This window comes from Pristis pectinata, chromosome 21, assembly GCF_009764475.1.
Source record: "Pristis pectinata isolate sPriPec2 chromosome 21, sPriPec2.1.pri, whole genome shotgun sequence".
Classification (NCBI taxonomy): Eukaryota; Metazoa; Chordata; class Chondrichthyes; order Rhinopristiformes; family Pristidae; genus Pristis; species Pristis pectinata.
In genome coordinates, this window is record NC_067425.1 from 14949258 (window position 1) to 14972040 (window position 22783).

The 22783-nt window shown below is 41.0% G+C and overlaps 1 protein-coding gene across 1 annotated transcript in view; it reads left to right on the plus strand.

Moving 5' to 3' along the window:
- The window catches only part of nsrp1 (nuclear speckle splicing regulatory protein 1), a 40542-nt gene extending 18154 nt beyond the window's left edge, over nucleotides 1-22388 (plus strand). Inside the window, exons 3-7 of the mRNA XM_052035582.1 lie at nucleotides 6307-6363; nucleotides 10448-10576; nucleotides 16179-16386; nucleotides 16940-17051; nucleotides 21076-22388. Of these exons, the coding sequence (XP_051891542.1) occupies nucleotides 6307-6363; nucleotides 10448-10576; nucleotides 16179-16386; nucleotides 16940-17051; nucleotides 21076-22153 (1584 nt within the window). The 3' untranslated portion in view covers nucleotides 22154-22388. The remainder of the gene's footprint in view (nucleotides 1-6306; nucleotides 6364-10447; nucleotides 10577-16178; nucleotides 16387-16939; nucleotides 17052-21075) is intronic.
- The last annotated feature ends 395 nt before the right edge of the window (nucleotides 22389-22783 follow it).

Sequence of the window (22783 nt, forward strand, 5' to 3'; positions counted from 1 at the left end):
GCCAGAGGAAGTGGTAGAGGCAGATACAATTACAGCACTTAAAAGGTGTTTGGACATGTACTTGGATAGGAAAAGAGTAAAGGGATATGGGACTAATGCAGGCAAATGAGATTAACGTGCATAGGCATCAGAGTTGGTATGTATTTACTTTCAGCTCAATGGCTGTACATAAGTTGGGCATTTGTAAACTGGGAGGACCATAACTTCAACCTGTTTAAAGTACATCTGCAACATTTAGGATTTTGTACTTCTGCATCCAAATTACACAATGGATGGAATATTAAATCCACTGTTTAGGTAGTGACTATGCAAATTTTTAAATGTGTACTTTGAAAGTTATTTCTTATTAGTTGGTAAGATGTTATTAGTTTAGGTCTGATTTCTTTAGATTGATACCCTGTGAATTAGAATTTTAAACAAATGCCAAAATACTGGATGTGCTGGAAATAAAATCAGAAAATGCTGTAAGTATTCAGTAAGTCAGGCAATGTTATTTAAAAGGTATGAAATTTAAACACATTTTTCTCTCTATTGAAGCTTCCTGACATACTGAGTACTGTACATTTGAAATATAAATGGAAAATGATGGAATTACTTGGGGCAGTTAGCATCTGTGGAGAAACAGTGTTAACATTTCAGATGTTAAAACACTATTAGAAGTTGAAAATGTTACAATCAAAAACTGCAGATGCTGGGAATCTGTTATAGTTGGAAACTGTTAGAGTGGGAAATGTTGTAGTTGGAGCAGGTTTTTCATAGCAGCACAGGGAAAGAAGGGTAAGGGGAGAGTCAAGAACTAATTTAGTGATGAAAGGGATGTTGGGCCAAAATAAAATGGAAAAATATAAGCAAGTGTTGGGCTGAAACTGACAATGGCAGAGTCAGTACAAAGCACTTACTGTACAAAGAAATGGAAGCCAGGATTATAACTTTTATAATGATAGGATTGGATTTTATAGAATTTAGCAAAATTTATTTTTCTCCATTTGTCTTTTATCAGTCTCATCGTTTAATATACTGCATAAGGCAGTAAACAAGAACAATCTTATTTATGTTTCTCATTTTGTTTTGACATGAATACTTCTGTTATTAAAATGCTTGGTTAGAGATGCTATCTTACAATTGTCTCTCTCCCTCACTATTGCTTTATCATACTGAATTATTCCAGAACGTGAAGCATTTAATTAAATTCTGAACCAGCATAGAAATTTAGCTGATCCTGTTTCAATAACTGCACAGCGCACAATGATCCCATGCCCAAAATCACAGCTTGATTTAGAAATTTCTTTATTAAAATGTATTTAATCTAGATATAGTTGTAAGGAACTGGCTGGCTTTTGCATGCTATACATATCCTTCTTAAAGAATCTAAATGCTAGGATTTGTGTTCTTTTTTGTACAAAGATTGTTTTGTGCTGGTCATCTTTGCATTTGCTATTGATTTTCTTTTATGATGTATTAGCGTTCTTCTAAATGAGTGAGGCAAAACGTTATCAACAAAATAAAGAATGATTGGAATACAAGCATTTTTGAAACAAAATACTTCATAAAAGTTTGATTATTTCACAGAATAGAGCAGAATAGGAAACATCAACCAATGAATTTGAGAAATGATTATAGTTAATTGTTGGTATGGTTGAATTTTTATTTTATTAAAGTTTGCTTTTTGAACAGTGAGAGCAAACACAGTTGATAGCTGATTTATTCTCGGATTTAGCATTTGACAGACAGTTCAGTGTAGTCTTTCAGGACTCTGCCTTTCTACCCAATTTCATTATTATTCATTTTAATATTTATGTCTTTGCAACATAATTCCTAAATATAGATTACTGAAATTTAATAGTACATTCTTGGGATTTCAGATAATTTAATATGTAATGAGTTCAATTAATAGACTGGGTAGAGTAGGAGCTGCCTGCAGCTGCTCCAACTTCTCCTGAATAGCTGCGTGCTTCAGTGTAAGCATGATTTGAGGATGCTTCAGGATTAAGTAGAACCCAGATTATCTTTGAACATTATGTCCATGCACAGAAAAACCTGGTCATTGCATAGTAGCTTACTAATCATGTCACATGTTGGCAAGATATCTTCTTGTCTTCTATAGGCACAGGAATTTAAAAGCCACTGGGCAATGTTTTATTGAATGTTAAAGCAGGTAGATATACACTAAACACAATCTACATTTAATGGACCAACACACACAAAATGCTGAAGACACTGATGAAGGGTCTCGACCTGAAAATCAACTGTTTATTTCCCTCCATAGTTGCTGCCAAACCTGCTGAGATCCCCAGCATTTTGTGTGTGTTGCTCCAGATTCAGTATCTGCAGAATCTCTTGTGTCTCTACATCTGATGGAATAGCTTAATTTTTGTTATAGTAAACTGTTCATGTATATCAATAACTCAGGGAAAACACTTCTGGCAAGTAATTTTAACCTTGTTTGTGCTGTTAATAGAAATAATTCAACTAATAACCATTATAGGCACAATTGCTTGAATTTTGCCATAATTTAATAGTAAAGCTCAAAATCTGGCTAAATGGAAAAGTCATTACAAACCACTTTTTAGGAACAGGATTATGTTTTTAAGGACCTTGAGTTTGTTCCACTGAAGGTCTTCTAAATTCAAACTCCATCCAACCACCTTTTCTTCATATTATTTATGCCTTTCTTATTATAAGTCTATCGATGTCATGTCCATCCGGTCCGTGCACTTTGTCTACACTTCTCGCTGCCTCGGTAAAGCAGCCAACATAATCAAAGACCTCACCCACCCTGGACATTCTCTCTTCTTCCCCCTTCCTATTGCACAGAAGGTACAAAAGCCTGAAAGCACATACCACCAGGCTCAAGGACAGCTTCTATCCCGCTATTGACAATTGAATGGTCCCCTAGTATGATAAGATGGACTCTTGACCTCGCAACCTACCTCATTATGACCTTGCGCCTTATTGTCTACCTGCACTGCACTTTCTCTGTAACTGTCTTCATTCTGTTACTGTTTTACCTCGTGTTACCTCAATGCACTGTTGTAATGAATTGATCTGTATGAACAGCATGCAAAACAAGTTTTTCACTGTAGCTCAGTGCATGTGACAATAATAAACCAATTTACCAACCTTGGATTTAAAATTAAAAATTTTCCAAGTATCAATTGCTTTTTGTGGAAGATAGTTCCCAATTTCTAATGGAAAAAAAATGTAGAAATTTGAAATAAAAACAAAAGATACTGAAAAAAAACTCAGCCGTCAGGCAGTGTCTGTGAAAGGGGAAAAAAAACCTAACCCCAATTTCCGGCCTTATCCCCATATCACTTGATACCCCGACTATTTAGATATCTATCTATCTCTTCCTTAAATGCCTCCAATGATCTGGCCTCCACTGCTGTACGTGGCAAAGAATTCCACAAATTCAATGTTGAATTCTTCCCCATCTCTGTTTTAAACCTGTACCCTCTAATTCTAAGATGGTGCCCTCTGGTCCTGGACTCACCTACCAGGGGAAACAGCTTGACCACATCTACTCTGTCCAGTCCTTTCAACATTTTAAATGTCTCTATGAGGTCCCCTCTCATTCTTCTGTACTCCAGTGAGTACAGTCCAAGAGCCGACAAACGCTCACCATATGTAAGCCCTTTCATTCCTGGAATCATCCTCGTAAATCTCCTCTGAACCCTCTCCAACATCAGCACATCTTTCCTAAGATATGGGGCCCAAAACTGTGCACAGTATTCCAAATGAGGCCTCACTAGTGCCCTGTAGAGCCTCATCAACACTTCCTTACTTTTATACACTATACCTCTCAAAATAAATGCCAACATAGCACTCACTTTCTTTACCACCCATCCGACCTGGTGGTTAACCTTTAAGGTATCCTGCACGAGTACCCCCAAGTCCCTTTGTACTTCTGTACTTTGAATTTTCTCTCCTTCTAGATAATAATCTGCCCGTTTATTTCTGTTTCCAAAGTGTACAACTGCACATTTCTCAACATTGAATCTCATCTGCCATTTCCTTGTCCATTCTCCTAAACTATCTAGGTCTCTCTGCAACCTTCCTGTCTCCTCAATACTCTCTACTCCTCCACCTATCTTGGTGTCATCCGCAAACTTAGCCACAAAACCATTTACTCCATCATCCAAATAGTTAATGTACAAGGTAAAAAGAAGTGGCCCCAACTCCGACCCCTGCGGCACACCACTAGTAACCGGTAGCCAACTAGAACAAGATCCTTTTATTCCCACCCTTTGCTTGCTGCCAACCAGCCAATGCTCATTCTGTTATCCTACCTGTAATTCCATGACCTCTCATCTTATTAAATAGTCTCTTATGTGGCACCTTGTCAAAGGCCTTTTGAAAGTCTAAATACACAACATCTACCGCCTCTCCCTTATCCACCCTACCTGTGATTTCTTCAAAAAACTCCAATAGGTTGGTTGGTCAGGCAGGATCTTCCTTTCACAAAACCATGTTGGCTAGAACCTATCTTGCCTTGCACCTCTAGGTATTCCATAACCCCATCCTTGAGGATCAATTCCAATAACTTTCCCACCACTGACGTCAGACTAATAGGTCTGTAATTTCCTTTATGCTGCCTCCCACCTATTGAAACTAATTCCATTACCGAGCAGTTGGTCCATAGCCAACTATGCCTCGGCAATTCAAGTGAATGTCCAGATGCACTTCTGTTGTGAGAATGCCTCCTCCACCTCCTTGGGCAGTGCATTCCAGGTTGCAACCAGTCTCTAGGTGAAAAAAATGTTCACCGGATCCTCCTTAATCTTCTTATTCCTTACCTTAAAACTATGCCTTCTGGTTTTAAACGTCTCCCTTATCTGTGCTTCTCATATTCTGGTATACCTCTGTCAGGTCCCCCTCACCCTCCTCTGCTCCAAGTAAAGCCAACCCACCCTACCCAGTCTTTCCTCGTAACTGAAACCTTCCAACCCAGGTAACATCGCAGGCAACCTCTCCAGCGCAATCACATCCTTCGTGGAGAACATTTTATAAAGATTTAAATCAAAGGAAGTTAGTGCTTTCGTTCATTTTTTTTAAAGCATGGCCAAAAAAGTGAAATAGGAACTGGACTGTAAAATGCTGTAATATAACAGATGAGAGAGTCAGATATACAATATTATTTTAAAATTTTATTTGTTTAATGTTGACACTTATCATTATTCATACTGTTAGGAAATTAAGTTGAAGACCTTGGAACCTCAAACATTAATATAAAATGGAATTCTTGTCCCTTGGGTAAAAGTACAATTCAAGTGCTGCGTTATTATTTGTATAACTTATTGAATGTTCCCACAAGTTAAAGGATTTTCATTTGTATAATACCTTCTGCATCTTCCAAAGAGTCCCAAAGCACTTCATAGCCAGTGAAGTATATTGGACTGTACTCACTGCTGTCTATAGGATTAGAATGTCTAGAAGTATTTTTACATCTACAATATGGAGATTAAGTCACCTTGGTGATGTGGAAAGTTGAAGACTCTTAAAAGAACTGAATTTGTTATTAAAGAATTGATAATATTTTCTAAAATATTGCACATTTTATTAAAGTGCAGTATTCAGTTTCTTCAAAGATCTTGCTTGCAGTGCTGTAGGCAAGTCTGAAATTGAATGCTCATGGCTCTACTCCATTCAGCAGACTAGTTACAGTCCATCATTAGTGTATTGGTGTTTAATATACTGTAGTTATGTGCAGCTATTAGTTTTAATGGACGCACATGCACATTTATGCCAACAATTTCATTTTCTGGAAACACATACTATCGGGACCTATGTGTAATTAGTCCTGTAACTCATTTAAAATCCTACCTTGAATATTTATGTCTCCATTGGCTATTGTGATTCTGATTTTTAAAAGGTAGTAAGCGTTACATTAATCTTAAAATAAGTTTCATCACAATGTAGCCAGTACTTTGATTGAAAATGAGATAAAGTATCCCGAGGAAATAAGAAATTCCCATTGGTAAATGTAAATAAATGCAATGCTTAGAATCTGAGCATTTTGGTCCTTTCATGGTCTTGTATAAATGGGCTTTCTTTACACACAATCTTTATTTTGAAGAATTGAACTCTTTTTTTTGCCTTTACATATTTACTTACATTTTTCTCTGAAAGTAATTACACAGTTTTATTACTCTCTCATACTCTCACTCTGTGTTTCTGCTTTTGTATAAGGAGTAAAAATTTGAAACAGTGAATAAGAGGTCAGGGTAACTCCTATTTGCTTTTTTTACAGTTAATTACAGGATGTAAGATTGAGTATTATTCAGCATTTTTATTTTGTCCTCGCAGATGTCAGTAAGTGAGAACCTTCAGAAGGAGTCACTGAAGAAAAGAATGATGAAGCAGGTACAGCATCATACGTACTTGTGTGAGAGAAAATGTGTATTCTTATCAATTTTAAACAAACCCATCATTAATAAATTTTGATTATTTAATTAATTACTACATAACTTCAATACAATTGGTGTAAAATCAGTATTGGAATGTAAATATTGTGCACGATTTCACGTGTGGTTATATTACAAGTCTCCAAAACTGAAAAAAGGTTGCATGAAGGGGAAAAGGTGGAGAATTATAGAGTAAATATAAACAATCACAACAAAGAATAAATTAGAATGGAACCTCATCGCATGGTAGGTTAGTTTAATTTATGATTTAATCCTATAAATGATGTGCTAAATAGGTGCTGTACTAGGTCTATAAAATAATGAAATTGGTGAAATTTAGCTTTAAAAATCATTTGTGTATTTTTACCTCCATTTACATATACTAAAATGTGGCCTGCACAATTCAAAATGACATTTGTGTATGTAGATCATGGCTGCCATGTCATTGCCACTGGTATCCATGGAATAAGGATCAGAAGACTGAGGACCTCAGTGGCAGCCACATTAATTGCAGAAGGCTGACATGGACACAAGGAAAAGGGGGAGGAGGTATATACTGTACGTTATACATGTGTCTGCTCTCTCAACCACACACACCTCTCTAAAGAAAGTAGTGGTCTGAGACTGTGACAGGTCAATGATCGGTAACCCATACACAATGGGAAGGGTGAATATTGATATCACAGGAGATGCACTTTAACTGACAAATGATTAGCAACTTGGTGCATGTTTTTCATTTTGTTGGACTGAGAGTGAAAATTGCAAGTTGCACTTTTTCACACCAATTTAAGTCAATATTAAGTAAATATTTCTTTTGTATGTTGATGATGTTGTCATGTATAAGAGACACCCAGAAAATGACATTCTCTTTAAAGTGAATCATCCCTGGAAGTACCTCGTCCAATTTCTTGATATTCAGGACTTCAGCAGGAAAATGCTGTGAAGCCTTCAAAACACACACAAAACAATTTTAATGTGCCTTTTGCATACTAATAGCAAACATAAATCGGTCTATGTTCTAGGCGCTGGAGTGTACACCTTGGGTGGATTAAAAGCTTTTATGGTTGCATTATAGCTTTAGGATTTAGGTTGTTCTGTTGATTTTTCAGAATTTTTACTCTCATTTTAGTAGGTAGGTCTGTTTAAAAAGTTGTGGCCCTGTACAGTACCAAACAGCTTCCATGAATAAATGCTTCAACATATAAAAGGGTTTGTGGAAAGATGTTACTGAAATGCTAAGATGAAGCACATTGAGGTCTCTATAATTTATAGGCAAATAATGTCAAACTTAAACATTTGTTTGTGGCTGAAACTTAAATCTGTATCTAAGGGGCAAATCCAGCTCTGAAATTCAGAATTTGAATACTTATTTATCATTCTATATCAATCAGATATACAAAAAATTATTGCAGCTTTTAGAGCTGTTTTTACATTTCAAGGCAGTTGCATACTGTTATAATTAATATTGTCTAATAGGAATGTGTGATGTGATCCCGTATGGAACCTGAGAGAAAATCCTGCCACTATTTGACATGAAGTATCAAATTGTAAAGAAAGCAATGATTTTATTCAGTGATGTTACCAGAATGAGAGGCACATTTGTATCTTCAACATCTATTAATGTAGAAGTATATATTAATGAATCCATTATATAGAATTTTTCATTTCCAAGGTTACTGCATCGGTAACAAATGATAATAAGCAGCTTTGCATCTGCTAAACAAAGAAGGAAGGAAATTACTGTAACATTAAAATAAATCTGGAAGCTCTTCACAAATCTATTACTGTGAGATGGAGTTGCTGTTGAATACAGCAGCGTATTTAAGTTGCAATCAGAGTACTTCCTCCTCCAGGTTGTGCCCCCAAACACAGCCAGCAGATTACTACTTATTCATTTTTTCGGATCTGGGATTCACTGTCATCACTTGCCCATCCCTGAAGAAGGTGATGCCGAACCATCTTCTGAACTGCTACAATCCTGCTGATTAAGGTACTGTTGGGTAGGGAATTCCAGAATTTAAAACCAGTTATGATGAAGGAATAGCTGTAAATTCCCTAATCACAATGGTGTGCACTTGGGAATCTGCAGGTGATGGTGTTTCCATGCACCTGAAGCCCTTGTTCCCGATGGTAGAGGTTGTGGGTTTGGGAAGTGCTTTTAGAGAAAACTAGGTGAGTAATTGCAGTGCATTTTGGACAGTGGTACACCTGTAGCGGAGGTATCAAACAAATGAGTTGCTTTGTCCTTGTTATTGTTGAGCTTATGTGTTGTTGGAATTGCTACCATCCAGGAGACAGAGTATTTCAGCTTGTGCTATGTAAGTAGTGGAAAGGTTTGTGGTGTCAGGAGTTGAGTCACTTGCCACACAGTACTTGGTTTCTGGCCGCCTTTATAGCTATGGTGAATTTCTGGTCAATGGCGCCTCCAAGTTTTGCTGGTACGGGAAATGATGGTGGCATAAGTGTCAAGAGTAGGTGATCAGACTCTCTCTTGTTGGAGATGGCCATTACCTAGCACTTGTGGTGCTTCATCTACTGAGGAATTCCAGTAAAAATGAATTTTGAGCAAACAATCCCACTTCTGACCCAATGATGAAAAGAAGATCATGGGTGAAGAGGCTGAAGATAGTTGCTTTAGGACATTGACCTGAAGAACTCCAGAGGTGATATTCTGCAGGACCTTCAACAACCACAGCCATCTTTCTTTGTGTATGAAGGACTCCTATCCTTTGGTCTTTTATCCCTTGGTGCCCAAGGACTTCAGTTTTACGCTGCTGTACTCAATCAAATGCTGACTTGATATCAAGAACTGCCACTCTCATTTCTGTTCTGGAATTCACCTCTTTGGTCCATAATTGGACTAAGGCTGTGATGAGTTCTGGGGATAAGTGGCCATGGTGGTGCACAAACTGAGTATTGGTGAGCTAGTTGTTAGCAATTGCTACTGGAAAGCATTATCATTACACCTTCTATGTTCTGCTGAATATTGAGAGTATATTGACTGATTGTTAGTTATTAGCAAGATTAGATTTGTCCTACTTTTTGTGGACAGGACATACCTGGGCAATGTGGGCAGTCTTCCACATTGTCAGATAGATTCCAGCGATGTTTCATACTGGAATAGCTCGGCTTGATGTGCAATTAGTTTGGGAGTGCAGATGTTTAACTGGGACGTTGTTGGGTACAGTACCCTTTGCTGTATCCAGTGCTCTCAACTGTTTCTTAATATCACACGGAATTAATCAAATTCTCTGAAAAGTGGTTTCTGTAATGTTGGTGATCTCATAGCCAAGATAGATCCCCTGCTTGATTCATCAGCATTGTCTTTAAACACTTAGCCATTGTTGTTTTGTGATCAGGTGCATCAGCCACATTTTCTGCAGTAAAGTACAACTAACAGCAAATGAGAGAGATGAGTTAGTCTTTTTGGTAGTTGAAAGAAAATGTTGGCTTAGGTACTTGGAGAGTGCTCTTTAATAATTAATAATGACAAGTAATCTTGAGGCCCGCCCATCTCGAGTGTTGGTTTTTATCCTATTCAGAGGATGGAATCTTACATTCTTGAAGTGGCACCAAGTTATGATTGTGGTGTATTATCCTCTCATGAACTGTCAGCATCCTTGACACCTCCTTCCAATACCTCTACCATCTGGCTTGGTGATATTGACCAGACCTGATTCCATTCTTCTAAATTGGCCTTTACCTTTCCCCTTCAACATCTTGGCTTCTCCAGTTCACAGATTCTGCCCTGTCTGTTGCTCTCTCTCTGTCAATGACAAGGATACTTTGTAATTCCCTCACCAAATCCGCTGCACCTCCTTTTCTCTTGAATTCTATCTTTTAACAAATTTATATTTGTTTGAGGATGGGATGGGGAGAGGAAGTATTGTACCTCTATGAATACTGTAGATATTTTTCTGTATTTGTTGTGCTTTGTAAATATTCGAAGTATTGATTAATGAATACTGATTTTTTTTTTCCCCTCCCTGATGTACTGCCGAACTTAAGTGTAAGTGTTTGATCAGTATTTCTTTTTAAAATAGACGAAATTGGAAATCCAAAAAGCACTGGCAGAAGATGCCACAGTCTACGAGTATGACAGTGTTTATGATGATCTTCAACAGAAGAAACTGGAAAGCAACACAAAATTACTATCTGGTTCAAATAAACAGGTAGATGTACTAATCGTAAAATTTTAAAATTGCACAGCTAAGGTTTTCTCATGTCTATCACATCCGCACCCAAGCCTTGAGATTTTGCACATCACGACTACCTCTTGCTATAAGAGCATTTGGGTAATAGTGAGTATAAACACCACTCATAAACCAGCTAGTTAGTGGCACATTAAAATAAATTGTGCTGTTGCACTTGCACATTTTACCTGATACTGTTTGATACCTAAGCAAAATATTGCAGATGCTTGGAATCTGATGTACCAGAAATGGTGGGGAATACTTAGTAGTTAACATTCCAGCTCAGTGGCCTTTACTGATACCCTTTCCTCTCCACAACAGCTGCCTGACCTGCCGAGTATTTCATGTTTGATACTTCCCTGGCAGAGGAGCTCTCATATGTAAATCCATCTCTTATTGTGCATTGGCAGCCAGATAATTTTTGGTTAAGTAATTGCTATTTCACAAATATTTTCAATTGGCAGCAAACAGTGAAATACTATCCAAGTTTCAGCCAGAGAGATCATTTAAACATTAAAAAATGTTCAATAGAATTAGTGGCCTACATTGAATACTAGTTAAAATTACTAGCCTTGTTCCTTTGCCATTGGAGAGGATGTTATTGCCTAGGATGTCCACAGTGGATGGAAATTACTTGTAGAAATTGGCAATCATCTTTGAGGTATAGATTTCTTTGTGAAGTATTGCTTTAAATCTATTAGCCTTTTAAAATGTTGAAATCTTTAATTATGACTTGTAGAGATTTTGAACAAATTGTGGAGACTCACCGTCTAGTCGGGCGAACCGGCTCGGCAGTCGGGTCGCGCGGCGTCGGAGCGACGAGGCCCAAGATGGCGGTGGGCCTCGTCTTTCCGAGCGACGGGGAGAACCCGCGCGCGGGAAAGTCCTGATGACGTAGGACTTACGTCATTACCGGTTGTTTTGGGCAGGAGCATTCTCCCTTAAAGGGCCCGCGCAAGGCGGGAAAATAAACCAGTTCTGTTTGGCAATCCTCCGAGTAGAGTCTTGTTTTATTCCGCGGTAGCAACCGCTACATTGGTGACCCCGACGGTCCAAACGGCTTTTGGACCCGCGAAATGGACGACAGCGCAGCAGCCAACGCAGTGGCCCTCAAGCTGCCCACCTTTTGGACACTTCGGCCCAGCGTCTGGTTTGACCAGGCCGAAGCGCAATTCCACCTTCGGCAGATCACCTCCGACTCCACGAAGTACTACCATGTGGTTAGCTCTCTGGACCAGGAGACAGCCGCCCAGGTTGGAGACTTCATCCAGTCGCCTCCGGAGGGAGATAAGTACCCGGCTTTCAAAGACCTTTTGATCCGGACCTTCGGCCTCTCCCGTCGTGAGCGCGCCGCCCGCCTGCTTCATCTGGATGGCCTGGGGGACAGATCCCCATCCGCCCTAATGAATGAGATGCTGGCATTGGCCGAGGGACACAAGCCATGCCTGATGTTCGAACAGGCCTTCCTCGAACAGCTCCCCGATGACATCCACTTGTTGTTAGCTGACGCCGACTTCAGCAACCCCCGTGAGGTGGCCGCCCGGGCAGATGTCCTGTGGAGGGCCAAGCGCGAGAGCGGTTCGTCCGTCAGTCAAATCACCAGGCCGCGAGCCCAACGCCCGCCTCGCCCGGCCCCAGCAACCGAGCAGCCACGCCCCAGGAACGCAGACGACGACACGGGTGACCAGCTGTGCTTCTACCATCAGAGGTGGGGTGCGGAGGCCCGTCGATGCCGCCCACCCTGCAAGTTTCAGGGAAACGCCAGGGCCAGCCACCGCTGATGGCTACGGCGGCTGGCCGCCGACAGAGCCTCCTCTTCGTTCAGGACAAGAAATCTGGACGGCGTTTCCTCGTTGATACTGGAGCGGAGGTCAGTATTTTGCCCCCGACAGGCCGCGACACTCGTGACAGGCCACCAGGTCCTCTACTCAATGCTGCCAACGGTACAACGATACGGTCTTTCGGCACCCGTACGCTTCAATTACACTTTGGCGGCAGCCGTTTTACCTGGACCTTTCCCCTGCCACCGTCGCCCGACCACTCCTAGGAGCCGATTTCCTTCGGGCCCACAACCTGTTAGTCGACCTGCGAAGGAAGCGGTTAGTCCACTCTAGCACTCTCCGGACCTATCCCCTGGGAGAAATCAGCCCACCAGCCCCGCGCCTGGACTCCATTTCCCTTTCTGGCGACGATTTCGCCAAGCTCCTAGCCGAATTCCCATCGATTTTGGCACCTTCGTTTACAAATTCTAGGCCCACACATCATTACCACAGGGCCACCCCTTCATGCCCGAGCACGACTATTACCTCCAGACAAGCTCCGCCTGGCAAAGGAAGAGTTCCGTCACATGGAGGAGCTGGGGATTGTTCGCAGGTCAGACAGCCCCTGGGCCTCCCCCCTGCACATGGTCCCCAAAGCCACCGGAGGGTGGAGGCCCTGCGGCGACTACCGCAGGCTGAATGATGCCACCACCCCGGACCGCTATCCCATCCCTCACATCCAGGACTTCGCAGCGAACTTACACGGGGCCCGCATCTTTTCCAAAGTGGACCTCGTTAGGGGATACCACCAAATCCCGGTCCATCCAGATGACGTCCCCAAAACTGCAATTATCACCCCATTCGGCCTGTTCGAATTCCTTTGGATGCCGTTCGGCCTTAAGAACGCCGCGCAGACCTTCCAGCGGCTGATGGACGTGGTAGGCCGAGACCTGGACTTCGTGTTCATTTACTTGGACGACATACTGATTGCCAGCCGTAACCGCCAGGAATACCTTTCCCACCTCCGCCAGCTGTATTCCCGCCTCCGCGATTTCGGCCTCACGATCAACCCGTCCAAGTGCCAATTCGGACTTGACTGTATCGATTTCCTCGGCCACAAAATCACCAGCGACGGGGCAACACCCCTACCCGCCAAGGTGGATGCTATTTGCCATTTTGCCCGCCCCGACACAGTCAAAGGCCTACAGGAATTCCTTGGGATGGTCAACTTTTACCATCGTTTCATCCCTGCAGCAGCCCGTATCATGCGCCCTCTGTTCTCGCTGCTGGCTGGTAAGGGCAAGGACATCACCTGGACTGACGAGGCTGCGGCTGCTTTCGTTAAGGCCAAAGACGCCCTGGCAGGCGCCACGATGCTGGTACACCCCAGGACTGATGTCCCGACTGCCCTCACGGTAGACGTGTCCAACACCGCGGTGGGTGGGGTACTGGAACAGCTACTCGAAGGCCGCTGGCAACCCTTGGCATTTTTCAGCAAGCACCTTAGACCGCCCGAACTGAAGTACAGCGCTTTTGATCGGGAACTTCTAGCGCTGTATCTGGCGGTCCGGCATTTCCGATACTTTCTAGAAGGCAGGCCTTTCACCGCTTTCACCGATCATAAGCCTCTGTCCTTTGCCTTCTCCAAAGTCTCCGATCCCTGGTCAGCTCGTCAGCAGAGACATTTATCCTACATTTCCGAGTTCACAACTGACATCCAACATGTCTCCGGAAAGGATAATGTCGATGCTGATGCACTTTCCAGACCAACCATCCACAACCTATCCTTGGGTGTCGACTACACGGCCCTAGCTGACGCACAGCAAGCCGACGACGAACTGCCCAGCTACAGAACCGCAGTCTCGGGTCTGCAGCTCCGAGATTTCTTGGTTGGTCCAGGTCAGCGGACCCTACTTTGCGACGTTGCGACTGGTCAGCCCCGCCCTATAGTCCCTGCAGCCTGGCGGAGACGCGTTTTTGACTCGGTACATGGGTTGGCGCACCCATCCATCAGATCTACTGTCCGACTGGTCGCCAGCAAGTTTGTCTGGCATGGCCTGCGCAAACAGGTCAGTGAGTGGGCCAGGACTTGTCCGCACTGCCAGACGTCAAAAATCCAGCGACACACCAAGGTCCCACCACAGCAGTTCGAGCCTACCCGTAGGAGGTTCGACCACATACATGTCGACCTCGTGGGCCCTCTGTCGGTTTCAAGAGGAGCCCGGTACCTCCTTACCATCGTGGACCGGTTCACGAGGTGGCCTGAGGCAACCCCCCTGACTGACATCACAACTGATTCCTGCGCCCGGGCGCTGCTCACAACTTGGGTCTCACGTTTTGGTGTTCCGGCCCACATCACTTCAGACAGAGGCACCCAATTCACTTCCAGTCTCTGGGCTGCATTAGCGAACCTGCTAGGGACGCAGCTGCACACCACCACGGCCTACCATCCTCAATCAAATGGGTTGGTGGAACGTTTTCACCACCATCTGAAATCGGCCTTGATGGCCCACCTGAAGGGTCCTAACTGGGTTGACGAGCTGCCTTGGGTCCTGCTCGGCATACGCACTGCCCCCAAAGAAGACCTCCGCACTTCGTCAGCTGAGCTTGTATACGGGGCGCCACTAGTTGTCCCCGGGGATTTCATACCTGCCCTTCGGGACCAAGGGGAACAACCCCCAGCAGTCCTACAAAGACTGCGCGAGAAGCTTGGCGCCTTGGCCCCGATTCCCACCTCACGGCACGGTCAAGCCCCATCCTGCCAGCCCAAGGAACTACGGGACTGTAAGTTTGTTTTTGTTCGCAGGGGCACACCTCGGGCGCCATTGCAACGACCATATGAGGGACCGTTCCGAGTCATACGGAATAACGGATCCACTTTTATTTTGGACATTGGAGACAGGGAACAGGTTTTCACGGCGGACTGCCTCAAACCGGCCCATTTGGATCTGCAACAGCCTGTCGAGGTTGCCACGCCGCGACGCAGAGGCCGCCCCCCCTAAGCGGCAGCTGGCACAGCCCACGGACCTTGGGGACTGTCTCGCCGGTTCTGGGGGGGGGTTGTCGGGCGAACCGGCTTGGCAGTCGGGTCGCGTGGCGTCGGAGCGACGAGGCCCAAGATGGCGGCGGGCCTCGTCTTTCCGAGCGACGGGGAGAACCCGCGCGCGGGAAGGTCCTGATGACATAGGACTTACGTCATTACCGGTTGTTTTGGGCGGGAGCATTCTCCCTTAAAGGGCCCGCGCAAGGCGGGAAAATAAACCAGTTCTGTTTGGCAATCCTCCGAGTAGAGTCTTGTTTTATTCCGCGGTAGCAACCGCTACAAAATCATTTTTTTTTCCTTGCTTGATATAAATTAGTGTTTGTGTTAAAAGTGATTTTAAGCCAAACAGCCTTGTAATTTGGCCTAATTTTTGAAATTATAAGTATCCATTTAAAATAATTAGATTACAATCAGAGAAAAGAACAAAGGTTTGTAAGTTCACGGTCTAGAATAGAAGGGAAACACAGTGGAAAAAGAACTGAGAAAATTGGCAAACCTCAATGTAATATAGCATTCCTGCCATCTTTTATTATCTTTTCAAGTTGGGAAGAAATTTCATTGTCCTTCCTTCTGCTGAAGTATTTCTAGAAATTATGCATCCTCATTAAATTGATTAGATAAATTGTGAATGCTCCTTGATGGTATGAATCACCTGTGGCAAGCTTTGAGGAATTTTCCAATGCCAACTCTTGTGGGCCAGTGTTTAAATTATGTTTAAAAATTGATTTTCATTTGTAAACTAACCTACCAGTTTTCTCCAATCCCATCCCTCACAAAGTCCAAGTATATTGAGAGCCTGCTGAAAGCTGTAGGTGAACGCAAGAAGGAGCAAGACAGAAGGATGGAGCGAAAAATCCAAAAGGAACGAGAGGCTGAAGGGGAGAAGTATGTGGACAAAGATGCATTTGTCACTTCTGCTTATAAAAAGAAACTCCTGGAAAGAGCTGAAGAGAAGGAGCAAGAACGCAGAGAAGCAGAGCTGGAGGGTGAGCTATCGTGCATTATGTGCATGTGTATAGAATCTGTAGTGGGCTTTAGTAAACTGGGTAATTTCAGTCAATGGGATGCTGCCAGAGTTCAAAGGGGTTACTTAAAAATGCATTATGTTTCACGTGAGAAGATAATCCTTTATCTGTGACAGTGGGTTGAGTCTTAATATTTTCTGCTGCAACGGAGTTACAGATTTAAGAGAGACACTGGAATATGATGCTTTTCCCTCTCTCCAGAGGGATTCTTTTCTCTCATGGCTGTAGTTTAAATGAAAAAGTAAATATCTCAGCTTGTCCTGTGAGTTTATTAAAACCATCCTTTTTTTTCCTTCGCTTTCTATAACAGTAAACTAGGGTCAAAAGAATCATTTCCCTTTCACTTCTGCAAATCATGTTAGTTGCTTGCAGAGTAGCAAGAAGCAGCTTCTGAAGAATAGTAACTTTCCAAGTAACAAGTGGCAGAAGTTATGTTTCTTGAGCAAAACGCTGCAGATTATTGGTTGGTTAGAAAACATGTCTTTACTATTTTTTTTGTTTTGGTTTCTGCCAGCTTCTTTGGATGTAACTAAACAGAAAGACCTTAGTGGTTTTTACCGGCATTTTTTGAATCAAAAAGTGGGTGAAGAGGTTATTCCAGAATGCAGCATTCGTGGAACCAAAGGGTAAGATGCATAATTGTATTGGTGCTACAATCAGGTCATTTGATTTTCAAGATACTTCACTTGCATCAGAACCAAAGTCAATGAATTCACAATGAAGAACTTGCACAAAATATTTGGCTAATTAAAGCTACAGTGAACAATTCAATCGTGGTTATTTTTGATAATTGCCGCCTGCCAGAAACGAATGCTACTGATCCTTTCCAAGTCTTCCTTGTACTTCACTAATAATTGTGAAATGGAAGTTGTTCTCTGCAGCATGCAGGGTCTTGCAGGGTCTGGAGCAAGAATGCAATTATTAGTAGCACTTGATGAACCCCTGCAGCTAATGAAGTGCATATAAATGTGCAAATAATTTGTGATTCTGCTGAGAACCATGCTGCACATGCTGTTGTTGCTTGTTTCAAATAAATATAAAATGAATATGCAGGGGGAGCGGTCAAAGACAGTTGTTTTTCTATCAGCCTAGCCCCCAAACTCTGTGTGCTCGCTTACCCCTACACAAATTGGGTTTTTGTTCAATACGATTGACACTGATTTCAGTGGCCACTGGAAACGGAATCCAGCGAATAACTTCTCATCATCGTCATTCTCATCGTTATGATTCCAATTAAGATTTAATAAAATGAAGAACCATTTTGATAAAAATGTTCAATAAATATGCTCACACCAAACGTTTTATAAATACTGTTAGTAAAGAATAAGTAAAGGGTAATCATTGTGAGTGTTGTTTTAATTTTGTAATTATGGATATTTATTTATTTATGACCAATGGACAAGCTAATGGAATGTTAATGATAGAGGAAGAAATGGAATAATTTGGTAGTGTGTTAGTCAAGTCAGTGTGCAAGATCAAATCTAACAAAATGAAGTGCCTATCTACTACATCACTGCACCAACTCAATCCATAAATCCTCTCACTCACTACTAATCTGCCCCATGCTGTAGTAAGGAGCTAAAATAGAAGAGAAAATCAGATGAGAATTATCCAGGTTTGCTATAAGACACCATTTTATCAGCTTGTCCTAGATAATCTTCTTGCCTCTTAATAACAAGAAATTCATGGCATGGAGATGCCAGAAAATGGAAAATATTAAATATTTTAGTATTGGTATTGCGATGGATATAGATTTGATTTCTGGTCTCCTCTGAATTCCTGATTTCCTGATCACCTTTATGAAAGGAAGTTTGAATTGTTCTTTCTCAATGAGGGAAACTATGTCAGAAAAATTGTACTGCCTCAAATGAGTTGGTTTGTCTGGGTAGAGGATTGCAATTGGTTGCATATCTGTTATATGCAATTTATTTCTTTTTAGATGACATGATGACTCTTATCCTGCAAATTAACTTGTATAGTACAGATAAGTCTATTTGTATAGTACAGATAAATTACTATTCTTAAAAAAGAAAACAAATTTGGCAAATGTGTGCAATCAACTTTAATCATGCAATTATATATGGAGTTCCACATGACTTAACTGATTGGAATGTTCTATTCCACTGAGAGTGAAGTTTTAAAGATAGAAATGGTTAAGTGGAGAGTCTCGGACCAGAGGGCACAGCCTCAGAATAGAAGGATGTCCCTTTAGAACAGAGATGAGGAGAAATTTCTTTATCCAGAGGATGGTGAATCTGTGGAATTCGTTGCCACAGGCGGCTGTGGAAGCCAAGTCATTGGGTATATTTAAAACGGAGGTTGATAGGTTCTTGATTAGCAAGGGCGTCAAAGGTTACAGGGAGAAGGCAGGAGAATGGGGTTGAGAGGGAAAAATAAATCAGCCATGATCGAATGGCAGAGCAGACCCAAAGGGCCGAATGGCCTCATTCTGCTCCTATTTCTTATGGTCTTAAATGAAGTTGTGAATATAAAGCTGTTTATGATGGAATTTATAATTTATGCCTGTTGTCAATTTGTAGCTGAATTACAGCAGTCATCTATTGCTCTGTGCAAAGAGATTCACTTGGATGGTAAACAATTAAATTCTCATCACCTGACCTCAGAGTTGGCCTGATATATGAAGGAAAGGATTTGCATTGGATTGAAATAAACATCCTGGTGTGAACCTCTTGCTTTTTTATTTGCCAATAAGAAAATCTTTACATGTTTCATCCAGGGAATGTAGTAGTACTTGGCATATTTGTATTAGACCATCTGGAAATGTAAACCCCCTTTAGTAAAATTAATTTGAAGATAAACACTCTGGTCTGTTCTTAATGTGTTCACGATGATGCTGAGTGTTTTGAATGAAAAGTTATGATAGGAAAGAATGATTAGTGTAAAGTACGCTCTCTACCAAATTAAAATTTCTCAATTGATCTATCAGTCATGTGAAACCCTGTCCACTGCAAAACTTGGCTAGCACTGACATTTTAAAGTGTGGTTCAGAATTGGCATCTGGAATGGAAAAGAATATGTTTTTGTTAAGACTGGCAGAGCAGCTAGTTCCCAAACGTTAGGCAAAGTTTCAAACGGAAAATTGGGACCTGCAGCATTACCCAGCATTGAGAGGGAGCATCGACCCTTGTGTCTTCACATCAGTGCCCTTTGAATGAGGAGCTGGATTAAGTATTCAGTAAGGATTAAGCTTTAACGTAGCATTATGAGTGTGTGAAATGCTGAAACAATTGGAGATTTTATCCTGGTACATTGTTCACCCATGGGCTAGGCAAAGTATTTGGCAAATGACTGGCAAAATTTGAATGGGGGTCTTAAGAAGGCAAGCTTGCAGTCATGCTCAAATATCCAGGATCTAATATGTATCTTGATTAGGTTCTATTGAAGTAAACAACTGTTACTGGAACTACAGTTGGATGGGTTGCATATTCACTTATGCTCCAGTCAGGACACTAGCTGAAGTACATTTGTAAACTTTATCATGAGTTGTTCCTCTCACTTTGTTCCTGTGTTTTTTTTCTGATGGCCCAGCAAAGCTCAGGCCAATAGTTGTACAATGAGGGAAGAGGAGGGAAGAGATTAGGTTAGCAAGATTTCTTTGGGATCAAGATGATGTAGTGGGTAATAGGGGTCTTGAATAGGTTACTTAACCTGATAACTGAGACAGGAAATTCAGCAATACTCTAAGGCAGTGTTACTTGACAGATCATCCAGCTATATTACTGCACATACCACTTGGCCCTATAATCTTAATCTTTTCATGTACTCTGGATTTGGAAGTGAAATATGCTCCTTACAGAGAAATAATGACATAGATATTGGACAGATTTTCATTTTTGTTTGTTTTGGAAGGCCTTAATCATTATGACAGGTCCCTCCATGTCCCTCCATGTCAAGCATGTGCCTGACCAAATGAAATGTTGGGTGTACGTGAGGTTCCAATGTGCCAGTCCTTGGTTGGATTTTTCCCATCTGGTCGGCAAGTCCTTTACTTTTGTCCATTAATGAAAGTGAATACTTAACAAGCAGCTGTCTTGCAGTAACATTCCCTAATTATGGGAACCAAATCTTCCATTGTAATACACATGTTTATTTTTGTAGAATTATAAAATAATTATTTTAAGCTTGATCATTTTTGGGAGATCAGAAAGCTAAAATATGATCCATTTCATAGTATTAACATTCTTTACCTTGAATATGTAATTTACTAAAAAGAGTGCATTTAAAAAGCTTCAGCGTAATCTCTTGTGTTTGGGAGTATCTTGTTTTAAAGCTTCCATCCACTGGTTTTGTTATATTTTCAATTTGATTGTAGTTCTTGAAGGAGAAAAACGTAACTTGTGTGTCATGTTTAAATCATTTTTAAAATCGGAATATTTCTCAAGATGTTGACAATTTAACACGTAAAACAAATGTTGAAGGTATCAAAATTTGGAAAGAATTATCTTTCATAAAATTTCTTGAAATGAGTCCATCAGGCTACTTAATAAGAAAAAGAAAGCATTTATTAAGCAGAATTTTTACAGCACTTGTATCCTGGCAATTCTGTCATAATTTGGAACTATAAACTGAAATGTCTATTTTTATTGATTTTTGTTACATTGAGTTGACATTTTGTATTTTTCTCCTCAGGGTGAAAAAAGAACCTGATGATAATGACTATAAAAATTCCGGTGGTTTAGTAAAGGATAAACCTAACCAAGATCTAGATGCTGACAGTGACTTTGAAATTGACAGTGGTGATGAAACTAAAGCTAAACATGGGCAAAAGCAGTTGTTTTCCAAAACGAGAAATGATGAAGACAACTCGGACACTAACGAAGAGAAAGCAAGGAGCCGTCAATACAGAAGACATGTGGAATCTTCCAGTGAGGAAGAGCAAAGTCATCACCAATATGTGAGCCATTCGACCAGAGAGGGTAAAAGTGAGAAAGCCAAGAGCCACTCAAAGACTTATCGAGATGCAGAGAAAAGTAGCAGAAGTGGGGAAAAATCAAACCATAAGGAGCACAGACGTGCAAAAGAAAAGCACAGAGAAAGAGATCATTCGAGAAAAGAAAAAGAACGAGAAAGATATAGGGAGAGCAAAGATCAGAAAAGAATCAAGGAAGAGAAATCTAAAGACCACAGCAGTGGAAGGGATGAGAGACAACGAGATCATGGAGAAAGACATAAAGATAGAGATGAACAAGTGAGAGATGAAAAATTCAAAGAACGAGAGCGAAACAAAATGGAAAAATATACAACTAAAGATGGTAGAAGAAGGGAAGAAAAGTATAGGAATCAAGAGCGAGAAGAAAGAAACTGGGAAAAAGAGATTCAGGAAAAAGGAACAGAAACCTATGAAAGAGCTGATAAGAAATATGGAAGCAGTGATACTAAGGAAGATAGTTCTGGTAATACTTCAGAAAAAGAAAAATCCAGAAAACATGATAGCAAGAGATCCAGATCAGAAGAGAAGGATGAACAACGAAATGTAGAATCCAAAAATAAAGATGATGAGGACAAAAATTTGAATTTGTTGTATGAACAAAGATCAAAAGATGACTCAGGAAAGGAAACAAATGGGACTGTACACTCCCAAAAGCTCAGTAAATTTGTCAAACGCAGCAATCAAGAGACTATCACATCTGCAAAAGAGCGATATCTTGCAAGGCAGATGAACAGGGCCTCAACAAAGTCATACATTGAGCCAGAGGAAAATGACTAATTTTATTGGAACTGGTTTCTACAAAAAATTCAGTTTAAATATATAAGCACATAATGATTTGAAGATTTTTGTGGTCTTGTATGAAATATAATAACTATTAAAAACAATCCATCTCTAAAGATTAGCAAGCTAAGACTTTTGTGAAATGATGTGACATATCACTTTTGAACCAACACTCTTAAGCGTGAAGATATTTGCGCATCGGTGCAATAGGCATTTATGGCAAACTATTCAGTTTATTGTTTCTAATCACTTCAGAAATGTTAATAGAACATTGTGAACAACATTTTGCTAAACTGGATTATTTATTACATTATAACATTTCTTCTTCACACCTAAAATATTTAAAATCCACTTGTATTTGCAGATTGCTATAGCAAGTCATTGCTGGTAAAGTAAAATTGTTAGGGTAAGTTTAGCTCATTTGAGTTTTTCTATCAATTTGATATTCGTTGATTAGGAATTTTTTTTTGGAACTGAGGTAAAACACTGAAATTCAGAAGAATTTACAATGTCCAACAACAGGCATCACACACTTGGCAGAAAGATTTTCACTGAAGTAATACCTTTCTCTGGAAAGAATATTTTCAAAAATCTGAATTTCCTTGTTGAAGAGGTTATGGGAGAAGC